We start from the raw sequence: 24,159 nt of genomic DNA, 5'->3' as shown, positions 1-24,159 counted from the left end.
TCCTCTTCAACATATAAAAATACTATGACAAAATCAAATGCATTATAAGCTTAATGTATAATATATATTACAATCTGTTAGGCTGTTACTGTGTAGATGTATTGCAGTTATAATAATAATAATAATCATAATAATAATAATAATAAAAGCTACATTAGTTTGAATCTGATTCGTGACAACTAATGCGGCTTTTATGGTCAAATTCAACTAAAACAAAACAAATAAAAACATGTTAAAAATTAATATCACACACCTTTTATTTTAGTTTCACATCCATATAAATAACATGTCATCATATATAAAAGCTACATTTTTCTGTGTGGCATTTCTGTGAAGCGTTCGCCGGCTCGTCTGACAAATCGGAGAGGAAGCGTTTGATCCGAACAAACACGCTGCGTCGTCGTATAATGAAGCTCATTATCGGGGACAGCGTTCTTGTTGTGGGAAGCGTCTTACAGTGACAAACACACACACACACACACACACACACACACACACACACTTCTATACTTGTGAGGACCCTGACTCACATAATACGTCCCCTCACTATCACAGCTAACGCCAGCATTTTCCTCGGGGCAATTTTACTTTATTCAAACACATTTTAATATTTGAATAAAGTTTCATTCATTCAGTCATTCTAAAGCAGAGGGTTGTACGCCAAAATGTAAGTTGCAGTCTCCTCATGCTACACTAGAAACACTATTTCTCACGGTGAAGTGTTGAGGAAGAGTTAACGAGTCGCACAGCCTCAGGAGTGAAGCTGCTGTGTAGTCTGGTGGTCCGGCAGCAGATACTTCTGTATCTCTTGCCCGGTGGCAGCGGGTCGAACAGTGGGTGTATTGATACCTTGAGCATGGTGATAGCTCACTTCAAACTCACAACTTTCTTTCATGAACTAAATGTTAATTGCTGTAGAATAAAGACACCACCAGAGTTTGGATCTCCAGGACAATGCAGGCTGAACAGCTGGCACCGTTTCTATCTGCTTTCACATCTTCATTAGAGAGTTAATTCATTAATAAACTCTTTAAACTGCTGTTTGTAGTTGCTAAAATTTAAAACTGAAAGTGATCTGGCTGTGCTGGGGACGGGAAAGTTGTTTCAACATTCAGCACTTTAACAAATGTTGTTCTATAAAACAGCCATTTTAATATTGGATCATATCTGATATGCTGATATATTCAAAGTGTTCTTGGCTGACAGCTAACGTTGTTATCGATATGATGCATATTTCATCACACGTACAGAAAAATCTGTCCTAAATTAGTATTTACATTTTATCATTATGTCTCCTCTTATCCTGCTTTGTACAAATTCACATTCACACTACTTGCTAATAAAAGTGTCATCGTATCGGCCTGTCGTATCAGAGGAAATGTTAATATCCGGCAGATAACGACTACGTGCTGATATTACGGTGCATCCCTCTTAGAGATGTTGCTCCTCCAAGCTGGGAAAGCAGCTTATTATGACCCCTTTTTACATTTGTTGTTTAGTGGCGACCTCTATTGGCCATAGTGATTATTACAGCAGCAAAGGAGGAGGTGAGGCAAAGTAATGAGTATACGTAGAGAGGATGGTCAGGTCATAGGAGCACAGGGCAAACGATTTAGATACAAGAGAAACACATAGATCATTCCTTCTTGCTTTCAACGTAACTACATATCAATACACCAGCGTTCATTGTATCCAAGTGTGTGCTGGAGTATTGATTTTCTTGATTTGCCCTGTGATACCTTGATCTTACATTTTGTACTTTTACCAACAGCTTCACGTCTAAGATGAAAATATGTTTTGTTAACGTCTTACTGCACTGCCCTCAAGTGGCCGAAACCTTCCCAATCTGGTGTTAGACACATAAATGAGCTGAGGTTTGGACGTGCAGCTCTAACTTTAACTCAGAGTTACTCTAAAACCAATTTCAAACCCTGAAAGAGAGCTGTGAAGAAGCAGAGACCGACAGAACCTCCTCATTCTCGAGGTCTTTACAAAAAGGTCCTCACAAAGATAGAAGTACACACTCACACACACACACACACACACACACACACACACACACACACACTCCCAGCCCCCCCGCCAGCCAGTGGAAACTGGGAGAACGGTCTTCTGGTGAGCCGCGACGGGAACATGTGATGACCCCTCCACTGTCCCCTGTGAACCCCGTCACCTCTGACCTACATGCTGTGTGCGGTGAGTCGGTGACCCTTTTATTTACACTGAATTACGCCTTCAACTCAATGACATGGGTTAATTTTACACTTTGAAGTTTTCTATTGTGAGAAAAAAGGTTTTATTTGTCAATCCAAAATGGACAAAACCCCCCAAAAACCACCGCCTTCATCAAATTACTGTCTTAAATTCAATTTCAGTTCAACCAGATATCCTGTGTCGTTACACTGTGCAGGACATCCACTCTGTTGTAAGTAATAAGTTAACTCAAGTTATAAAGCCTGTTTTCATATTTCTGTCCTCTGGATTGTGTCTAATATAATCTACAGCTTCCGGCATTTTCCAGTATTTCTGTGGCGACGATCAAGAAAGTAGCGTGGTAATGAGTTAGAACTGCCAGAGTCTTTGAGAGACTTTGCTAATTTCACTAAATACGTGAGGCTGATGACAGGCTGATGTTTTCACCTTCAGCACATTACCTCTGCTGGTTAAAGTACTGTGTTAATGCCTCGCACCTGCTGAATAACTTCAATTATTAAAAGCAGCAGCGGAGGAGAAACAGCAGTCACGTCTGCAGGAAACAATACTTCAAATGTCATTTTCTTTCACCTCCCTTTATCAGACTGACACACCTCAGTGCTGCTGTGAAGTCTGACAGGCTTCACATTTCAGGTAAAAAACTGAGCGTAATTTAACTTTAAGCAACCTTCCATTTCATAAACGAGTCCCCAGCTTTAATTAGTACCTTTATTTTGTGCGACAGGTCCCTACTGACCGTCGTAGCTGAGAGGAAATCAAGAGCAGCACTTTCACCGGCCACACATCCGAGACACATACAAAAAGGCATACGGAGGCTTTTTCAACACACGAGTATTAAAAATGAGCTGGAGTTAGGAAGTTAGCGCAGGGTTAGCTCTCCTGCTGCAGGTGAAGAGGAGGAAGATGACGATGAGGTTGACTCGTTGATTTCATGATTCGAGGGGGAAGAACTGTCTTATGTTACAAAACGTCGTCTGTGTGCCGGAGCACACGAAACAAACACCAAACCGTCAGTTTATCAGTGAGAGAATCCCTACAGTGTGTGTACCTCTTTAGCTTGGTGTGTGTTGTGTGTGTGTGTGTGTGTGTGTGTGTATGTCTGAATATGTGTGTGTGTGTGTGTGTGTACCATCATTCCTACAGTACTACACACAGTCCTTGCAACCACACTCCACAGGCTTCTCCACATCTTGCGTGAACGAGGTCCCGTCGTCGCACTCGAAGGCGAGCCGCCGGCGTCGGACCCTCAGGGGGGCGCAGCAGGAAGCGGCGGTGGCGCCCGGCTCCGTCCCCGCCTGGCACCGACCCCGACATTCGACCCAGGAGAACGGCTTGGACGTCTGGCAGAGGACGGTGCCGCGCTGCAGGCGGTGGTAATCTCTCACCGGCTCGCCACGACACGGAGACTCTGTGGAGGTGAAACACACGGTTAGGAGACAACCTCAGCAGTTAAAGGGTCAATTCACCCAAATAATAAACAACCACATTTTCCTGCTCACCACCAGGGTTCTCTAGTCACACAAACAATTTGAATCAGTTGCTGAATAAAACAAGAGTCAGAAAAAGTACCAGAGACAATGTGTTGACTTAAAGAAACATTTCCTCATTAAAGGAATGTAGACGATGACGTCTGTGGAGTGGACATGAGTTTTGCAGTGAAAGAAATCACCGTCTTTACCAGCCAATTTTGATTTTGACGTAAGAGAACGTGAACAGACAGAGAGGGAGACTGGAATGTGGAGAAAAGGCGTGTTAGTGTCTCGTATCTGCAGAGAGTTTCTGATTTTCTCTCTTTGTTGCTGCTCGGGACGCTTTACCAACCCAACATGTGTCTATTTGACGTCCTGGGAATGAGACTCAACAATCAACTGTCTTTGTGGTGCGTTCAGGAACAGCTGGGACAAATCCTACTGATTCTACCTTTAACTTTAATAGTCTTTGAATTCTATAAATATGATGTGAGCTTCAGTTAGCTTTGAGCACAAATGTCCTTCAGAGGGAGACTTTTTACTCTGATACTCTGAGTACATGTCACAGCCTGTACTCGATTACTTTACTGGAGTAAAGAAGTTGAGTCAGTCTGTTTTACACATGTATCTGAACTTCTCCTGGAGAAAACAATGTGTGGACCTTTTCCTCCCCTGTATCCTCACCGATATCACAGCCCTCTCCGGTGTATCCCTGCTCACAGACGCAGCGCTCTCCGTCGTCTGTCACCTCACACCGGCCGTGCAAACACTGCGGACTCTGGCACGAACCCTCCGGCTCCCCCTGCAGGTTACACAGCGCTCCGTGATATCCCTCCTCGCAGTCGCAGCGGTACGTCTGCGCGTCCAACGCCACGCACACACCCTTCGCACACCTGGATTCAAACGGAGAGACAACATTAAAAAGTGTCACGTTACTTTTTTGTAGAAAACCATGTTTGGAAAGTGGACACATTTCCAAGTACAGTGCTTGAATCAGGTGAACAAACCAAACTCACTTGCTGCCTTCACACACATTGACACCAGTTGCCGTGGTGACAACATCTGCTCCAGTAAGGCCTCCTGTTATTGGCTGGTCACAGTGCTGTCCAGTCCAACCCGGCTGGCAGTGACACTGAGGACCCTGTGAAAGACGACATGTTTACTGCCTCGATAAAGCAAAAAAAAAAATATCGATCTTCTCCTCGTCTGTCTCTTTTATTCTGTGTCCCTCAAAGTTTTTCTACTTGAGCAACAACATCTAGAGAGAATGCAGAGCTTTTACAGACTAGTGACCTATTTGCTACGACAATAAAAGCATCCAAGTGTTCTTCACATCCTGCAGGAGAAGGAACAAGTAAACATCGAGGTCAAATAAAACTATGTTGTTGTCCATGTCCTGTTCTCGGTTAGTTGGTTTGTCACAAGGTTAACATAAAAACTACTGAACAGATTGGCACAAAACTTAGATTGAGGATGGGTCTCGGCCCAGAATGGACTCCATTAGCTTTTATTAATGTCACGTGAGTGTAAGTCTATAGCCCTTTTTAGATAGAGAAGGGCGGCACATTTGCTCCAAGGTAAGGACGATAATGTGCCGGCCTGTCTTTCTAAAACCGAGGCGTAATATTCCTCCTTTTCCAAAAGCCGCCTCTGAGGTCGGCGTAAACATGTGAAGCTCGAAGTTGGGCTGTGAACAGAGACATAAATTTGTCTTCAAAATAAGAGCTTTACATTGCACCCCATTGGAGTTTAGAACTGGGTTCTTAGTGGGGGGCTTTTAATTTGAAAGTAGCGATTGTTCTTAGCTTTCCGACACAACATCAAGCTAACACAACCAAACAGCTACAGAGACCGAGGAGACGCTAGCATCTCCTGGATCTCAGCGGCTGTCCAGTTGCTCATCTTAATATCCGCGGGTGAAATGATGGACTGACTGCTGTGATCAGCTGTTTGTTGGTTTTAAAACTCCCCGGCTGTGGGTCGCACAACAGTGCAGGTCATTGTACTCTCCAAGACGGAAAATCGGCGGACCACAACAGACCCCCAATTTGCCGCCCTCTGTCTAAAACCGCGGACCGAGACGCCAAAACGACGGGCAAATTGGCGGCTTGGTGCTCTGTCTAAAAACGGCTTACGAGGTGGCAACACACTGTTGTTCAGTTTGAGCTTCACCGACAAAACATTTGAAACGCTTCCAACGACACCAACAGAATCATGACATCCTAAACAGGCCGCTGTATGCTGGCTGACTGGTTCCTACCTGTGCACCGTTGGGCTGGCAGATGCCGTGCAGACAGTAGAGTTTGCGGCAGGCCTGACAGCCCGGCACCACGCCCGGCTTCATGTGGCTGCGGGTGAAGTCCTGCAGCTCGTGGTTGATGTAGAGATTCCTGATGCAGCCGTGGAAACTGGACATGTTGAGGTTCTGAGATGAGAGACCCAGAGAGATGGGCATCACCTCCTCCGGCATACCTGCAGAGACGGACAGAGCGTTGACGGATGTTTTTCTCAGTTCTGTCTCAGTTCAGGTGTGTTTACCCTGCCGCTGCCTCGCTGCTCTTACCTCCTACGTACAGAGGCGTCTCCCCCGTCACCGGCTGGCTCCGGCCCTGGCTGTCCAGAGTGGTCGGCTCTCCTCCGTCCACAGACAGGTTCACCATCCGGTTGAAGGTCACCAGCTCGACTGTGTGAAACTGCCCGTCGTTCACCGTCTCAGTGCTGCACGGAACATACAGTCGTCATACTAAATCGACGCTGCAGGAACTTAAACTTAAACCTAATAGTACCATCTCTTAGCCTTCTTGGCACTTTGGATTCTGCCTCGCTTTACCAACAGTCTTTGTACAACTATTATTATTTATCTTGTCATTGTTTGGCTGATTTTTTATTTTATATTTCATATTTTGTTAGGATTATTTTAGTGTTTCTATTCTGTGTTTATGCACCAACAAAAAATATTTTAAAAGCAGAAGAATAATGTCTCTCCTTTCTTGGGTAAAATATCAGCATGTTCAAAAGTTTTTTTATTTTTCTAACTGTCATAAACTCGCCAAAAATAACTCCCGAGAACAAGTTTTACAGTCTTGTACACAGCAATTACAGTGAAGCAGTGATGGGAAATGAAATTCTAAGATCTAAGGCTGCTTCCAACTGTGCTCTCACAGACGTTTATAAAAATATATGTGTTTAAAAAGAAAATGTACAGGACGGTAAATGAAAGAAAATCAGATGCCAAAACAAAAACAAAACAAAACAGTGTTACAGCTAAAAGAAATCAGCAAATTCTGACATGAAATAAAAACTGAACCCTCAATGATTGTGCTGTTTATTTTCCATTTCCTTTCACTTTATTGAACCTGTTGCTGTGGTCATGTTCATGTTGATGGTTATCAGTCAGCACCCATCAGTCAGTGAGTGGAAGCCCAGCGAGGTTCTGGAGGAAGATGATGCTGACATTTTTAAATCCCGCCTACAAAGGTCTGAGTGTCGATTGCTTCTCCAAACAGCCGTTTAATAAACGAAGAGAACGTCGATGAATCACTGAAGATGTTGGACCAGGTTGAGGAGGTCAGTTCTGCTATAACACAGTATTCAAAGTATTCATCACATCTCGATATTTCTTCTGTTTTCTTCATCTTTTCTCTTTTCAGATGATTTTTAATGCTCTGGACCCCTCCTCACTGTGCTGCTGCTTATCACACAAATAGTGTCTGTGTGTCTGTGTGTGTGTGTGTGTGTGTGTGTATGTGTGTCTGAGTGTGTGTGTGTGTGTGTGTGTGTGTGTGTGTGTCTGAGCCCTGTCCTCCTTAACAGTAAACCATCCAAACATTTAAGCACTCGACATCTGATCAAGTGGACACTCAGCCTCGAGTGTCCTCTGGCTGAGTCTGTGATTAAAGCAGAATAACGGCGCTGACGACGTCGTCCGTCCACATTCCCAAACGCTGCAGGACTCGCTCTGAGCAGCAACACTGACCGTACGCTCGCCAGTCTGAGAGGCGTTGCTGGGCTACAGCGAGCTTGAGAGGCTGCGGAGGGCCAGACGGGAGTCCAGTGTATCGCTCAGCTCAACCAGCACTCAGCTTTCAAAATGTGAGGATGAGAAGACACTAATTAACCTGCAGCTGCTGGCTAGAGCCACGTGGTTAACTGTGATGTTGAACCTGTTGAGCTGCTCAGGTCACACGGAAATTATACAGCATGACTCAGCTCGCACAATTATTTCAGGTTTAGTCCAGACAAATGGGGGCTTTTGTCATGGACCTGCACCTTCACACCTGCTGCAGTTAATGACATGCCTGCGCATGAATCAATATCTTCAGGTTTCTTAAGAGCTTCTGTTTTTTTGCAGTTGATTTATGCAGAGCGCTTTTGGCCAGATGATTTTTGCTTCAGGTAGTAAACATTTCTTGTTCTCTGCCCTCTTTGGAAAGACATACCGAACATTTGTACTGAATATAAAATGAATTTAAATGTTTGACCACTGCTACAGAAAGGAGACCTTGTGTGCCTCTTCATTTTCAGTTTTTCTATCCGGTTAGTTATAAAGGCTCTCTGCATGTAAAAGGTCTTGAAGTTGGGAGGTCCACACCAACCGGAGCTTGGCGTGTCAGTTCCTGATATCACTACATCAGCATGTCACGCGTTATTCATGCCTACATTCAGAGAAGCAGTGAAGCTAACTGGAAGCTGAAAACCGACTGGAGACTCAACAAGCCGTTCTGTCTCAGGCGTGCATGAGCTGACCAATCAGAGCAGACTGGGCAGTCAGGAGGGGGGCGGGCCTTACAGAGAGCGTTTCCAACAGAGGAAATTTCAATAAGTCATAGATTCTGTCAAACTAACATAGACATCAGGCTTAGAGTTGTAGGCAGAAACATTCATTTAAAGAAAAAGTAAATGCTTTAACTCGTGTCTCCTTTAACTCAGTGTGTGTCACCTGTAGATTGCGGTGGCTGGCTGGTTCCCTGGATCATACGTAACCCTGACGTGACCCTGATGGAGCTCCACGGCGATCGGCTCGTTGTCTCCATTATAGAGCAGAATACCGTTTTCCTCTGCAGTCGACACCTGAAACACACACAGACGCGTAAAGATACGCCGGTCAGAGTGAGTTTGTGTGTCTGTTACTGCTGATAGTCAGTGTCTGTGATGTCATCTACGTGCGACCCCGTCACCTCACCTGCAGTGTGATGTTGGCTTGAGGCCAGTTCTTGATGTCTTGCAGCTGAACGTAAGAATCTCTGTCCACGAAGTTAACACTGACCAACTTCTCGCAGCTCTGACCCTCGAAGCCCGGCAGGCACTGACAGACCGCAGTCCCCGTCTTCTCCACACAGGGGGCGCCGTTCTGACACTGAGCCAGCTGGCAGGGTGACGGAGGACGAAGGCCCACCTCACAAAACTCACCACTGAGGGGAAAAAGTCGACGAGCATGTGAAGGTATGTCGTTAAAATTACAGCGCTTTAAATGAACTTTGCTGATTTTTAAATGCATTTTGATATTTGCGTAACTTTATGTTACTTAAACTTGTGTTTTCTGGAGCAGACAGTCTTCACTTCCCCAGGTACAGTATCTACAATGTTTCCTGTGTTCCTTGAGCTCCCAGTATTCCCATGACTCCCAGTACCTGTATCCCTGTGGACAGACGCAGCTGTAGCCGTCCAGATGGTCGACGCACTGAGCTCCGTTCTGACAGCGGTGGTCCACACATTCATTATAATCTATACCGCAGACTGGCCCCACCCAGCCTGGAATACACACACACCTGGAACACACACACACACACACATATATATACAACTTAACACATGGCGGAGGGTTAGCGGGAGTCAACAAAAACCTCAGCAAAATGTACCTTTGTATGTGTTCGTATGTGAGTGTTTGTATTTTTAATCTCATCTGGGACCTGAAACTTTGCTGAGCCCGGCAGTCATAAAGTGTATGTGTATGTGCATGTGCATGTGTGTTTGTGTTTGTGTGTCACCTGAGGCCGGTAGGAGTGCTGATGCAGGTGGACTGGTGCTGACAGGGGTTTCTACCTGGAGAACACACATCCTCCACTTCCTCACAAAACAGACCTGTGAAGCAGACGGGGGAAAGAGGGATCATGAAACAGTTCAAGCTGCAGGTTTTTACTTTCAGACCATTTCTCCTCCCGACATCATCGTCGCAGATCAACTCCCTCACTTTTTATAAATAAATGTGTACATCAAATGTATTCATGGTTATTATTTCCTGATGAAAGGAGGCGCTAACTGAGACGATCCCCAAACTGACGTTGCCGTCATACCTGCGTAGTTGGGAGGACACAAACAGGTGTAGTTGCCGACTCCGTCCACACAGGTGGCGCCGTTCTCACACCCGTGGTCCTGACAGTCGTCCACGTTCACCTCGCAGAAAGTGCCGTGGAAACCGAACGCACATGCACAGCTGAACAGGTGAAAAACAGAGACACAGCGAAACAACGCTGCTGATGAACATTTAACTCAGACTGAAGAGTTCACAGACGAGGTCGTGTTTGAAAGTTTTATTCACGTTATGTTTTGTCACATGTGTCAACTTCCTTCATCACCCTTTGACCAACATAACCTTGAATAAAATGTGAGATTTCCCTGACTTAAAAATGTTTTACGGTATATCTTAAACTTATTATGCTACGTTAGCTTTCATCTCATCGTACAACAGAGAGCGACACGACTTCTCTAATTACTTTTAGGGGTCTGAACCAATGGACAAGAGAGTGTTTTGACCTGTTGGTGACACCAGATGAGATAACCAACATCCTCAACATTAAACCTTTAGGGGACCATGGACATGTGTGGATACGTGTAAAGGCTTTTTTACAATACATCTAATAGTAGTGAGATATTTCAGTCACAGACAAGCATTGTTATTCCTTCAGCCATTCTGCTAGCATGGCTAAAACCAGTAAGAATAATGGGGAGATAAAGTAATAGAAATGACTGGAGGAAGCACCAATCAGCAGCCGTCCCAAATGTACATGCACTTAAAAAAGCCTTCTCACCTGAAGCCTGCGGTCTGTTCGTCACTGAGGCAGACTCCTCCGTTGGTGCAGGGATTACTGACACAAGCATCGACTGGAGTCTCGCAGTATTTACCCTGAAATATCACACACGCATCCCAACATCAGAGTTAGTTTTGGCAAGCATGCGATACTAGATCAGGTCGACGAGGAATTTGATGGGATTATGAGAGACAGATGTGGGCTTGAGATAATCACCGACAACACACACACACACACACACACACACACACACACACACACACACACACACAATAAAAAAAATAGGATCAGTGGTTTTAAACATTTGGCACAGGGGTCATAAATGGATTGTTGTGTGTTATGTCATGAGGCAAAAACAGACAAGTGAATTCGCTAACTCGATCACGCGAGCCTCTCTGCACACACACACACACACACACACACACACACACACACACACACGCATACCGTGAAGCCGGTCTTGCAGGTACAGGTGAACAGCTGTGTGTGGTCCACTTTGCAGACACCCTGGTTCTGGCAGGGAGAGGCCACGCACGGGCTGCATTTGGCCTGAACAGATGCGTCTACCGGACCTGGTGACGCACACACACACACACACACAAAGACTTCTGTTATAATCAGGAAGATTACAAGCCAGAAAACTTTTTTTTTTTTTTTATTTGTCCACCGAAAGAGATCTAACAGAAGGAGGAAGCTGTAGATGTTATGTTAAATTATGGGTTTCAGAAGTGAAGGCAATGTTTGAGCTTAAAGACAATGGGCCTTATTCATGAACCGTTCTTACGACCAAATTTGTTCTTAAATCCCACTTACGAAGATTTTACGAAGATTTTACGAAGACTGTGGCATTCATGAATTTTTTCTTATCTAGGATTTTTTCTTAGGCAAGAACAAATCCTACGAACACTCAGGAGTACTCTTACGCACATTTCAGTGCCGAAATGTTGGCATGGTTGTGTTTTCTTCTCTTGTGTAGTTCAATAAAATGCAATATTACAGTTATAATTCTGTCATATTTATTCATTTATTTATTCATTTCATATTTTTGGTAATTTACAAAGAATTTAAATTCTAAAATTAATTAAATGTGCCAATGATTTAAGATAAATCAAGTAAATTGGAAACATGCCATCAATTAGTAACCCCCCCCCCCACCCTATTTATACATGGCATTTCTCCATCCAAGGCCTGCAGAACAATGGCAATATATATTGCTCCTGCGGCTTTCATCAATGTAAGAACACAGCTGCGAACAATTCTGAGGCTTACGAACGAGTTGGTGAATCTGACGTAGGGTTTTCTTAAGGAACCTCTTAAGAACAACTTAAGAAAGAATCTAAGAAGATTCTTAAGAAGATATTAGTGAATGAGGCCCAATGTTTGGTTGTGGTGGATCCTGGGAAACATCAGTCAGGCAGCAAATACACAGAAAGCAAAAAACAAACAAAGAAACTGAGTGCTAGTTCTACTGTTAATGAACCAGAGAGATATCTAACAGGAGAAACAGACTCGCTAAATCTTCTGTGGTTAGAGACAGAAACCGTGTGGCGACGGAGGAAACACAACAGCTGTTTGCAGAAATTTTCATGCGAGATGAGAGAAAGCTTTAATTACAGCGAGGTAGTTGGGATGAATTTTAATCTGTTTCAGCATTTTGATGTTTAAAAATGCAGAACTTAGCGCCTCTAATAATGCACACAGGGCCTGATCAAACTGCCACTAATGAAAAGTTCACACCACCTTCACATCACTCCCGTCTTTCCATCGCGCCTGAACGTGTTTCAGCTCTTATTACAGAAATCTATTAAAATTACTCACCTTGGAACTTTTCCCCTCAATGTTATTTCACAACTTTAATTTAATTAAGCTCTTTCACCAACACAGACAGACAACTGTAAAACTCCCCAAGCACCAATTTGAAACACTGAATAAAAGATCGGTCTCTGTGCCGTCACACAGATAAATCCTGACGTGTGCAGCAATTTGTTTTAGAAGTCGCACAATAAGTTGAGTGAAGATTGAACTGAAATGTCATGTCACAATTATTCTGGCAAAAATGAATGTGATCAACATATTATGCTGATAATCATCCAAAAATGTGTCAACAGAACATCTTCCGTAATTCACCCCAAATCAGCGTTTTCTTCTCTTATTCTGATGAATGTATTTCTGTCAAATGTAACAATTGTTTCAGCGACAAAGCTGCAAAATTAATGGTAAAAAAAAAAGAAAGAAGTAGCTACTGGCCGCAGAAATCTTCTGATTCTCTTGAAGCGGCACTAAAACACACCTGAATAACTCTCCGATTCATCGTTTTTCATTTGAGGGGGAAACAACGGGCAAACTGTGGCAATTAAAAATTAATCAGAAGGTTTCTGCAGCCAGTGGCTAATTCTTTCTTTCTTTTTTTTTTTACCATTAATTTTGCAGCTTTGTCGCTGAAACAATTGTTACATTTGACAGAAATACATTCATCAGAATAGGAGAAGAAAGCGCTGATTTGCGGTCAATTACAGAAGACGTTGAGACGAGAACTTCCAAATAGAGTCGGGATAAGAGTCCTTCCTGTTCTGCTTGGCGTCCTGGCAATAATGTTGACACAATGGGACTTGGCGAGATATTAGTTTGTTCCTGCATCTTTACAGAGACCATCTCCACCACAACATCCCGGATCGAGCAGCTGCACTTAAAGACCTGCTGTGCTCTGAGCTGACAGAGCACACGACTACAGCAGGATGATGCAGTCAAAGCGTACGGTGGGTGGAGAAAATAAAACTGCATGGAAGGTAAAACTCCCCACAATCAACTTATTTAGAGTGTTTGAGATAAAAATGTTTCATTGTCCCTTCAGTAGATCAGAAACTGACTGATATAGCAGTATGATCGATGTTACCGACCGAGAGTCAAGATCATCCAGCTTGGATTTAAGGCTGCTGCCGGCTGATATCTGACTGCAGAAAAGGACGAACTGGGACTCAGGAAATCAGAGAATGCCGTGCGTACATCTTTACAGAGACCTGTCTCAACCACAACATCCTGTTTACCTGATGTCAAACTTCAACGTGAAGATGCCGATCATATTGTTATCGCTATCTTGTTGCTGCTTTTTACAGTCACCCTGATGCAGATTTAATTTTATTCTTATATATACTGTATTTGTTGTGCTTTTGTAGCATGAAGGAGAAAGCTGTATTGTAAAATGCTGTATAAAAAATCCTCTGGAAATTTAATATAACAACCACCTTGAAATCTAAATAAAAAGGTCAACAGCAAAGAATACAAGTCAAATGCAAATAAAGACAAACAATGAATCTTTGGAGAGGAGAAAAAAATAAAATTGCATGACAAGATGAATGAAAATGCCCGAACCTCTGCAGGAATGCATGCGTTGTGTAAAAAAATGACTTAAGAAGACATTATGTAGCCTGACTAATATGAAACTAAATAGCAGCAGAGCTCCTTTCTCTGATCTCAGAGGGTGCAAAGGCACATAAGGAGGAAATCAATGGTACATTTTAAAGCTAGGCCACTTAGTGCTTTTAAAGTAGTTCTAAAATAATTATGAAATCCAGCAGGGAGGGTGTAAATTGGCTCGCGCAGGAGAAATGTGTTTCAAGGTGCTTGTTAAAACAGCAGCAGGAGTCGGGCGAAAGAGCTGGTGACTGGATACTCGACTGAAGTGCACTGCAGTGGTAAGTTTGTGTAACTCAGCAGGAGACGAGAGAACATCACTGGACGACATCCACACCAAGATTACGAACAGTTATGCTTCTTATTAAGGATGCTTGGTAGAATTTTTTTGAGCTCCAACTAAAATGACTTATGTTTATTATTTGCATTATAATTCTGGAAGACGACAGCTGCCGCTCAGTCACAGGGTCGGTGGTTTGATCCCCACTTTGGTCAACGCTGAAGCCCAAAATGCTCTGGACGGTAAGCCTTGGACGCTACATCGCAGCTAAGAGTGTGAATTCTTGTATAAGAAGCAAATTTAAAAGAGCTTTGGATAAAAGCACTACATAAATGCACAGATTTACACCATTATATCAGTCAGACGGACAAGGAGATTAGAAAATACTTTGGATTTATCTGATTTAAGTGGAACATAAAGCTGTGTATCATCCACGTAAAGAGTGATGGAGTAGTTTGAAGATATCGCAGATATCTGTATCGGAATCTGCGTCGACTGACAAGAGGTAGAGAAATCACTAAAATACATTTAGATAGTTTAGTAACTATGTCACAGTTAGAGCTGCAGCTATAGATCGATTAGTCAATGAGCCGATTATAGAAAATGAATTGTAAACTATTTTGATCATCGATTAATCGTGTCAACCATTTTTCAGCGAAATGATCCATGCTGGTCGTAGCTTCTTTAATCTGAACATTTTGCTAATTTAAGACAGCAAATGAAGAGTCTTTGGTTTTTGGACTGTTGGTTCCAACTTGGTTGTATATTTTACAGACAAAATGACTGATCGATCAATCATGAAAACAATCAGAACCATTAATGACAATAATCACCTGGCAACACTTTCATATTTCAACTTGCAAAAATGTCAGTCAATCTCAGTTGTTGGTCACGATTATGTACCGATCAAATTTAAGGATTTTGTATCAAAGACATCAGTTTATTCATTTATCTGGAGGAATATTTACCTTTAGAGGTGACGAGATGAGATCAGACACGATAACATGAGATGAGACGAGATGAGACACGATAACATTAGATAAGATAACTCAAACGCAGTCACTCATTAAATAAGTAATCTGCTGAATTGAAACGAAACGAAACCTAAATGTCCTAATCTGCCTGAAAGCAGCCTAACAAAACATTTATGTGAAACAATCCAAATCAGCCAGCGAAATGAGTTTGTTTCATCTGCACTTTAGTTGTACTAATTTCATTATACTGTATCCAGACTTCCCTCGCATCTTTAACAAACGTAAACATCAGGTTTCTTTGACTCCACACACGAAATCTATCCTCACATATGTTCCCTGTTACTGCACATTAAAACAGACGCCTGTGTGTCGGAAACAAAGAAACAGGAAAAACAGAGATCAACGCACACAACGACAGTCTGTCAGACGATGTGTGTCTACGGTAACATTTGACATTTAATTTATTTTAGCATTTTTCTCTGGATTTTGTACTTTATTTAAAGACAGTGTGAGCTGCAGCGTTTTCAGCTGTGACAGGTGTGTAGGAGTGAAAGCAGCCGACTCCAGATGAAGGTCACACAGATGGAAAAGCTTCCTTTTGTTAAATATCATCTTTGACGAAGGGACTGTGCGTTGGCGGTTGTTCTCTTAGATCATTTTACAAATCAAATGACAGAATCACGCTGAATTTAAACAGTCTATATCTGTGTTTTTGTCACAAATCGCTGAGAGGCCACAGGAGATAATGTGTGATTAGGTTTTAAATGGCATGTCAGGTCACAGCGATAAAAAATGTCTTTACTGAACGACAAAGTTGATGCAGAACAAGAAGTGAAACTGCTGCAGAGCTTTTGTTTCATGTGTTTGTGTGCTCGGGTGTCTTCCTGTCGGCTCACCCACACACTGGAACTTGTCGGCTGGAGTGGTGAGCAGCAGCTTGCCCTCCATACCACGAGGCCCGGCACAGCGGGCGATACCGGGCTCCTTATAGCCGCTCTTCACCCAGTCTGAGAGCCAGAGCAGGCGGCAGTCGCAGTACAGAGGGTTGGCACCAATCGCTCTGACAGAAAGAAATAAAGAAAGAGTCAACGCAGTGGCAGACTGGAGGGGGGTCTGGTTTAGAAAGAGAGGAAAAGGAAAGAGAGATGGGAGGAAAGAGGTTAATTAATCAGGGAGGTCAAGAGAAGAAGAAATTAGACAGGGAGATGGGATGGAGTAAAGAAAGGAGGGATAGAACAAAGGAGGAGGAGCTGGAGTAAGTAGATGGGAGGAAAGAGAGGAAACGACATGAAATGGGGGAAGACGGGGAAGAAGGAGAAGAAAGGTGAGGAAGGAGGGAGGGCTAGAAAAGAGCAGAATGAAAGGAGGTATGAAAGCAGCGATACAGAAGGATTAGGAGAAAATGGAAAAGCAAAGAGGATGGGAAAGGTGGAAGGAGGTAAATGAAATAAAAGAAGGAAAGAAAGAAAAAGAAGAAAAGAAAAAAGAAAGAAAGAAAGTTCTGCAGTAACATCTTTGCATTAATTTTTAACGCCACATGGGGGAGCTCTCAGTCCTCACAGCTCTGCTCAGATACAGACAGTGACACACACACACACACACACACACACACACACACACACACACACACACACACACACACACACACACACACACACACACACACACTACCTCTTCCAGGTCAGTCAGATTTGGTCTGGAATTAAGAATCAAAGCGTGATTCATTTGATTTGTATTTCTATAACCATCACATACGCCAAATCCTCCTGAACAGGAAGTGTCAGTTGAATTGCTTAACAAAACCATGAAATGTTGGATTTCTACGCTGCGTGGTGATACACCATCAAACTCTACCTCGACAAATAAAAACAGCAGAGGAAGCACAAAAGCCAAAAGAAAGCAGTCGATCTCAGCTCTGGGATCAGTTACGTGAGATCGTTTTACAGCCAGATTTATTATCCTGACTCAAAGTCGGCAGGATCCTGTTTCAGAGCTGATGTCACGGCTCACAAGACAAAAATAAAAATATCCCCTCCCTCCCTGCCTGCCTCTTCTCTTCACCTCCTGTTCACTCCTCTCGCCTCCTCCGGCGCTCCATCCATCTCTTCTCCCCCTCCATTCCTTATTCTCTCCATCCTCCACCTCACCTCCACCATCCATCTCTCCTCTCCTCCTTCCACACTGACTGCAGGTCCTCAGATTGACTCACATGGGTCACGCTTGACTGAGGATGATTATACTGTATCTGAACGCACACACACACACACACACGCACACACACACACACACACACACACACACACACAAACACACACACACACGTTAGATCAATAGGCCCATGGGAAACGGTGGATATCTCCGACTAATTCAATTCACCAGCAGCCACTTGAATCCACTCACTCTCTGAGAACTGGCCTCTATATGAGTGGAGCCATGAAGGCAGGAATCACACACACACACACACACACACACACACACACACACACACACACACACACAGACCTCATTCTGTCAGCGAGGGCTGACCCTGCTGTCATGTGCACTCAGCTGCTGCTGTCATCATGTATGTACATGTGTGTATTCTGCATGTACATCTGAGTGCTTACAGGTGAGACAGGGAGGCCACGTCGCTGAAGATGCCCTGCTGCAGCTCCGAGATGTCGTTGCCATGGAGAGAGCTGAAAAGACGGAAGCAGCTGGGGGTCAAACATCGGTCAAACTGAAAACTCAGAGAGCGCGGTGACTCTGACAGGTATCAACCAGCGCGACAGCAGAGTCCAAAAACAGACGATGCTTTATTAGAATAAAACGAGGGGGGTGACAGTGATGTGGTTGTGTGAGTGACACACAAGTATGCTGTGAAAGTGTGTTTGTTTGTGTGTGTGTGTGTGTGTGTGTGTGTGTGTGTGAGCTCACAGCAGTCTCAGAGAGCGTAGGCCACCCAGTGCCAGGGGAGGGATGCAGCGTAGGGAGTTGTAACTGAGGATTCTGCAGGAGGAGAAGAAAACAACATGAGGACGACTTCAGCTCTGAGGAACCATTGATACTTTTTTTGCCTCTGCTAACATGCACGAGTCAAAAACTGAAGTCACTTTGTCAAAACGCTGCGAACAGGCAGCGGAACAGAAGTGAATGTGAACCACACTGCAAATCATTCTTCGTAATTGTAACTTTAGCTAAACGTCTTCCAGGTGTCCTGTTCTCAGTGTCATGAGAGGAAGAATAAGAACCCTCGTAACTCTTACTGTGTTTTTAGTTTGCAAAGATACAGAGAAAAAATAAAGAAGACCGAAGCAAAATAAAGTAGCTGCGATTCTGATTCCTTGTTGTTCGTGTTTCTGAATTAAGACTGTTGTCAGTGTCGTGTTCTAACAAGCTTATTCTGACACACATTTAAAACATTTTGGTTTGCGTGAGTTTTGAAATGTTTGGCCAAGATGCAGACTGGATGAAGAGTTTTGAAAAAGTAGCTTCCACATTGCAGCAAATGTAAAAGAAATTGTAACACACTACACAGGCCTACTCCATACACACACATCTTACAGCTGACATGAAAGTGTTTTACGAGAAAGATAACAGATCACAGTGTCAGCAGATGTTGTCAGTATTTGAGGCAAGGACAACCTTGATACATAAAAGACGAATTACAGTCCAAAGTCATATCAGTCTATTTCTGATAAATCATCATTTAGATCTTAAATCACTAAAACTAAAACAGAGTCTGATTAATGATCTGGTTTATCTTGTAATCTTGTTTTAAACATGACTTTAAACGTTACAGCACAGCAAGGTAAAGTTTTAAAGATAAACAAACCGACAGACTTAATCAAGTTAATTACCTTCATTGTGGTAATTAGATTTCTGTAATGAACCAGGTGAGGACACTGAACTTTATGCATGAAAACAAGGAAGAAGGAAATCATCTGGTCGCCTCGATGTCTTCTGACGACTTCAGTGACTGAAAACTGTTCATGTCTTACCTCAGGAAGTAAATGTTGGTGTTTCTGTCAGAGATGTGACTTCAGTGCATACACTTTGGGGTGAAATGGTCCTTTATGGATATTTCTAGGTGTGCATGTGTGTGTGTGTGTGGACTCACAGAGTGGTGAGCTGGCTCATGTTGGAGAAGGAGTCATCGGACAGGGAGCTGATTTTATTGTTGCTCAGATCTCTGCAGAGAAAAAAGGTCAATTCCACATTAATACACACACACACAAGCACACACATACACTCACACACTCACATACTATACTGCAAGAGTCACATTAGATACGCATATTGTGCACATATACACACAACCTGAACTAAAAACACACACTGCAGTCTGACTCTATGGCCTTTTGAAGATGTTGCTGACAGATGAACTGATCTGATCACACTGAGGAGTTTACATGTGTTTGAGATAAACACACCAAGCTCTTTAAAACGAGCTGGACTTAATCTCCCCACAGGATTAACTACACAGTCCACAGCTCCCCCTGCTGGACATCGTCATGAATACAGTCATCATGGGGTTTGTCTGCTCATCCAGCGTCATTCCAACACGCCAAGAATAATTTAGGGATTAACAGCCGACCAGAAAAGTGAGAAGAGTTCACGTAAAGACACTTAAATGAAACAGGGTGTTTACATCCACATCAGACTTTAACTTTAATGTTCATTATTATTATTCAGTCACATGTCTTTAAAGTGTCAACATCATCCAATACACACTTTTACCACACATTCGGCCCTAAAGGGAGAAATATACTAATGTTGTATCTTATCTTATCTTATAATCTGCAATCAAAATTAAGTTTATTAGCTTACAAAGCTTACAGAGTACAGACAAAGCATGTAAACAACGTCCATGTGACTGCACTGTAGGCCAATAACATAACTCCTGTACCAAATGCAGATGTGCTCATAGAGGCAGCAGGAAGGAGTTATCAGACTGAGTGTCCACAGTATCAGTGGCTGTTTTGAGGTGCAGATGTAGCTGAGGGTTGGTGCAGCGTTAGCAGCTACATTAGCATGAACAGAGGGTTGAATCGAGTTCTTACACAAGCTGAAGGAATTTGAACGTGGCTAACTCCTTGGGAACACTGGTGAACTGGTTACCATCCAGATACCTGCGAGGACAGAATGAGAGTCAGCAGTTGTGCATGGATGCTGAATTATGATTGAAACCCTCCATGAGGACATTTTTGAACAATGCATTTCAGATTGACGCATAATCACATCTCAACAATCTAAAGGGGTTCCTGGTGGTTCCTGATGAGAAAACCAGTTTGTTTGATGTCCCTGGTTAATGCAGAAAGTGTCATCTACCTCCAAAAAGTTGCTGTGGTTTTGTTTTTCAGACTCACAGTTCGGTGACGTTGCGGGGGAGTCCTCTGGGCAGAGCCTGCAGGTGTTTGTTACTGCAGCGGACCACTGAGTCCATACAGGTGCACTGACTGGGACACTGAGGCCCCAGAGAGCAGCTGCTGTCCTCCAGGACGGAGCCTGAACACACACACACACGCACACACACACAATTAACTCCATCACTACATATTTAGCATTTTTCTTTTCACCTCCTCTGTAGGTTGAGACAATTCCTGTCTCAGTGTATTCATGTTTGTATCTGAGTGTGTGTTGTCGTACCGTCCTCACAGCGGAAGTCAGGCACAGCCACATCCTGCAGAGGGATCTCTCGCAGGAAGGCGGGGCCCTGGCAGCGAGGATTCCCCGTCACGATTCGTCGGCTCCGAAGCCACGCCCCGAACCAAGACAGACGGCAGTCACAGTTGAACGGATTGGCCAGAAGATTCCTGACGGACAGAAGAGATGTAGAGTCGGAGAGAGTGGGAGAGGATGGCAGCAGAGATCTGTGTATGTTAGTGTGTGTGTGTATGTGCGTGTGTGTGTGTGTGCATGTGTGTGTCTCACAGTGTGGACAGGTTGGGCAGAGTGTCGAAGGCTCCCGGCAGGATGGTGCTCAGCTGGTTGTCGTAGAGAGAGAGCAGCCTGACGTTGGTCAGACCGGTGAAGCTGCCGTTATGGATACAGCTGATCTTGTTGTTCCTCAGCATCCTACACACACACACACACACACACACACACACACACACACACACACACACACACACCAATGTTTATCACCAACTGAAACAAACGGTAAACTCGTGCAGGAGTGAGTATGTGATGAACTCACAGCATGCGCAGCCCCTCCATGCCTCTGAACATGCTCCCTCTCACAGACTCCAGGTGATTGGCTGTCAGGTGAAGCTCCGCCGCCGCCGAGGCACCTTCGAACGCCCCGTCCTCGATCTCTGATATCTTGTTGTTACTCAGGTTACTGGAAGGGAGGACGACAAAGAAAGAAACGTTCCATGGTTTTCACACGAATCATTAGAGATTCCGACCAAAGTGCTCAATCAAACTGAATATGATGTTTTAGCCTGAAGTAAACTACTCATGAACATGAAGCACATTGTTTTTTCCAGTAGGTAAAATGGATTAATAAGTACTCTTGTTGCTGTTTTAAGGACCTTTTCCTTGTATTTTTCCAAGTCAAACCTAACAAATTACACAGTAGTTTGTTCTGAACCTCTTTCGCCTCTGAAGGTCACAGTAAAAAGACAAAGACATCTCTCAGAAGTTTCTTTGATGACTGGACGGGTATTCGTCATTGTTGAGGCTTTCAGGAGTGACCTACATCTTTTTGAGCTGCGACAGGCCTTTGAACGCTCCGGTGGCCTCCAGCACGGAGAGGTCGTTGTTGTTGAGACGCCTGCGACGGTCACAGAGCAGAGAGCAGACATGAGGAGGACGCAGCACAAACATCATTAGCGGAGCAGCCTCGTTTGGAATGTGTGTGTTTGTGTGCATCCATGCAGTGTGAGTGCACATGTCAACATGGATATCCGTGAAGTGTACAGCATGTGTGTGACTGTACAGCATAAACACCGCTGACCCAACAGGGACTGACCCTGCTACAGTGCATTCATTTTTAACGGCAGCATCCCCCAAAATAGATTATAAATGTGTGTACTGGAAGCAGACTGATGTATAAGCAAGGCCGATATCTTCAGCTGATATCAGTTAATCTCAGATAAATTCATGCTGGAACAATTTAATCGATCAATGGGAGAAAAACACGATAAAAAACTTTGATAATTCAAGTCAAATCAAGCAAAACAATGTCTAGTTCCAACTTCTGAAAAAGAGGATTTGCTGCTTTTGTACACAAACTTAAATCTAAAGCTGCTGTTACTGTTCCTATTCTAATCAAAATAAGTGTTAATTAGCTCTTTATTCAAACAGTCGACACTGTTATACTGTAAACTGTTATGCCAGTAACCCACATCTCTCCTCCCCCCGTTCATGCAGTAAAAGAGAAAAGAAATGTTCAGGTAACGCTGCCCAGAGAACTGGTGGTCCTGTCTGCTGTTCTGTTCAAGTGTGTGTGTTCTGTTCAGGTGTGTGTGTGCTCTGTTCAGGTGTGTGTGTTCTGTTCAGCTGTGTGTGTTCTGTTCAGGTGTGTGTGTTCTGTTCAGGTGTGTGTGCTCTGCTCAGGTGTGTGTGTTCTGTTCAGGTGTATGTGTTCTGTTCAGGTGTGCGTGTTCTGTTCAGGTGTGTGTGCTCTGCTCAGGTGTGTGTGTTCTGTTCAGGTGTGCGTGTTCTGTTCAGGGTGTGTGTTTGTCAGGTGTATGTGTTCTGTTCAGGTGTGTGTGTTCTGTTCAGGTGTGTGTGTTCTGTTCAGGTGTGTATGTTCTGTTCAGGTGTATGTGTTCTGTTCAGGTGTGTGTTCTGTTCAGGTGTGTGTGTTCTGTTCAGGTGTGTGTGTTCTGTTCAGGTGTGTGTGTTCTGCTCAGGTGTGTATGTTCTGTTCAGGTGTATGTGTTCTGTTCAGGTGTGTGTGTTCTGCTCAGCTGTGTGTGTTCTGTTCAGGTGTGTGTGTTCTGTTCAGGTGTGTGTGTTCTGCTCAGCTGTGTGTGTTCTGTTCAGGTGTGTGTGTTCTGTTCAGGTGTATGTGTTCTGTTCAGGTGTGCGTGTTCTGTTCAGGTGTGCGTGTTCTGTTCAGGTGTGTGTGTTCTGTTCAGGTGTGTGTGCTCTGTTCAGGTGTGTGTGTTCTGTTCAGGTGTATGTGTTCTGTTCAGGTGTGTGTGTTCTGTTCAGGTGTGTGTGTTCTGTTCAGGTGTGTGTGTTCTGTTCAGGTGTGTGTGTTCTGTTCAGGTGTGTGTGTTCTGTTCAGGTGTATGTGTTCTGTTCAGGTGTGTGTGTTCTGTTCAGGTGTGTGTGTTCTGTTCAGGTGTATGTGTTCTGTTCAAGTGTGTGTGCTCTGTTCAGGTGTGTGTGTTCTGTTCAGGTGTGTGTGCTCTGTTCAGGTGTGTGTGTTCTGTTCAGGTGTGTGTGTTCTGTTCAGGTGTGTGTGTTCTGTTCAGGTGTATGTGTTCTGTTCAGGTGTGTGTGTTCTGTTCAGGTGTGCGTGTTCTGCTCAGGTGTGTGTGTTCTGTTCAAGTGTGTGTGCTCTGTTCAGGTGTGTGTGTTCTGTTCAGGTGTGTGTGCTCTGTTCAGGTGTGTGTGCTCTGTTCAGGTGTGTGTGTTCTGTTCAGGTGTGTGTGTTCTGTTCAGGTGTGTGTGTTCTGCTCAGGTGTGCGTGTTCTGCTCAGGTGTGCGTGTTCTGTTCAGGTGTGTGTGTTCTGTTCAGGTGTGCGTGTTCTGTTCAGGTGTGCGTGTTCTGTTCAGGTGTGCGTGTTCTGTTCAGGTGTGTGTGTTCTGTTCAGGTGTGTGTGTTCTGTTCAGGTGTGTGTGTT

At 43.9% G+C, this 24,159-nt stretch overlaps 1 protein-coding gene across 1 annotated transcript in view; it reads right to left on the bottom strand.

Annotated features, from left to right (window-relative positions):
- slit1b (slit homolog 1b (Drosophila)) overlaps positions 1-24,159 on the bottom strand; it is a 60,777-nt gene that overhangs the window by 142 nt on the left and 36,476 nt on the right. The window contains exons 17-38 of the mRNA XM_030426828.1: positions 22,059-22,133; positions 21,555-21,698; positions 21,290-21,433; positions 21,005-21,171; positions 20,725-20,863; positions 20,419-20,487; positions 19,476-19,547; positions 18,293-18,364; positions 17,983-18,054; positions 16,273-16,436; positions 11,159-11,283; positions 10,712-10,806; positions 9,977-10,116; positions 9,671-9,764; positions 9,314-9,451; positions 8,866-9,094; positions 8,623-8,753; positions 6,247-6,401; positions 5,944-6,155; positions 4,700-4,824; positions 4,368-4,576; positions 1-3,622 (exon numbers count right to left, since the gene is read on the bottom strand). The exon at positions 1-3,622 is cut by the window's left edge and continues 142 nt beyond it. Of these exons, the coding sequence (XP_030282688.1) occupies positions 3,360-3,622; positions 4,368-4,576; positions 4,700-4,824; positions 5,944-6,155; positions 6,247-6,401; positions 8,623-8,753; positions 8,866-9,094; positions 9,314-9,451; positions 9,671-9,764; positions 9,977-10,116; positions 10,712-10,806; positions 11,159-11,283; positions 16,273-16,436; positions 17,983-18,054; positions 18,293-18,364; positions 19,476-19,547; positions 20,419-20,487; positions 20,725-20,863; positions 21,005-21,171; positions 21,290-21,433; positions 21,555-21,698; positions 22,059-22,133 (3,034 nt within the window). The 3' untranslated portion in view covers positions 1-3,359. The remainder of the gene's footprint in view (positions 3,623-4,367; positions 4,577-4,699; positions 4,825-5,943; positions 6,156-6,246; positions 6,402-8,622; positions 8,754-8,865; positions 9,095-9,313; positions 9,452-9,670; positions 9,765-9,976; positions 10,117-10,711; positions 10,807-11,158; positions 11,284-16,272; positions 16,437-17,982; positions 18,055-18,292; positions 18,365-19,475; positions 19,548-20,418; positions 20,488-20,724; positions 20,864-21,004; positions 21,172-21,289; positions 21,434-21,554; positions 21,699-22,058; positions 22,134-24,159) is intronic.

Source organism: Sparus aurata, chromosome 1 (genome assembly GCF_900880675.1).
Source record: "Sparus aurata chromosome 1, fSpaAur1.1, whole genome shotgun sequence".
In the NCBI taxonomy this organism is placed as follows: Eukaryota; Metazoa; Chordata; class Actinopteri; order Spariformes; family Sparidae; genus Sparus; species Sparus aurata.
The sequence above is the reverse complement of the archived record's forward strand: the minus strand, read 5'-3'. Positions and strand labels throughout refer to the sequence as shown.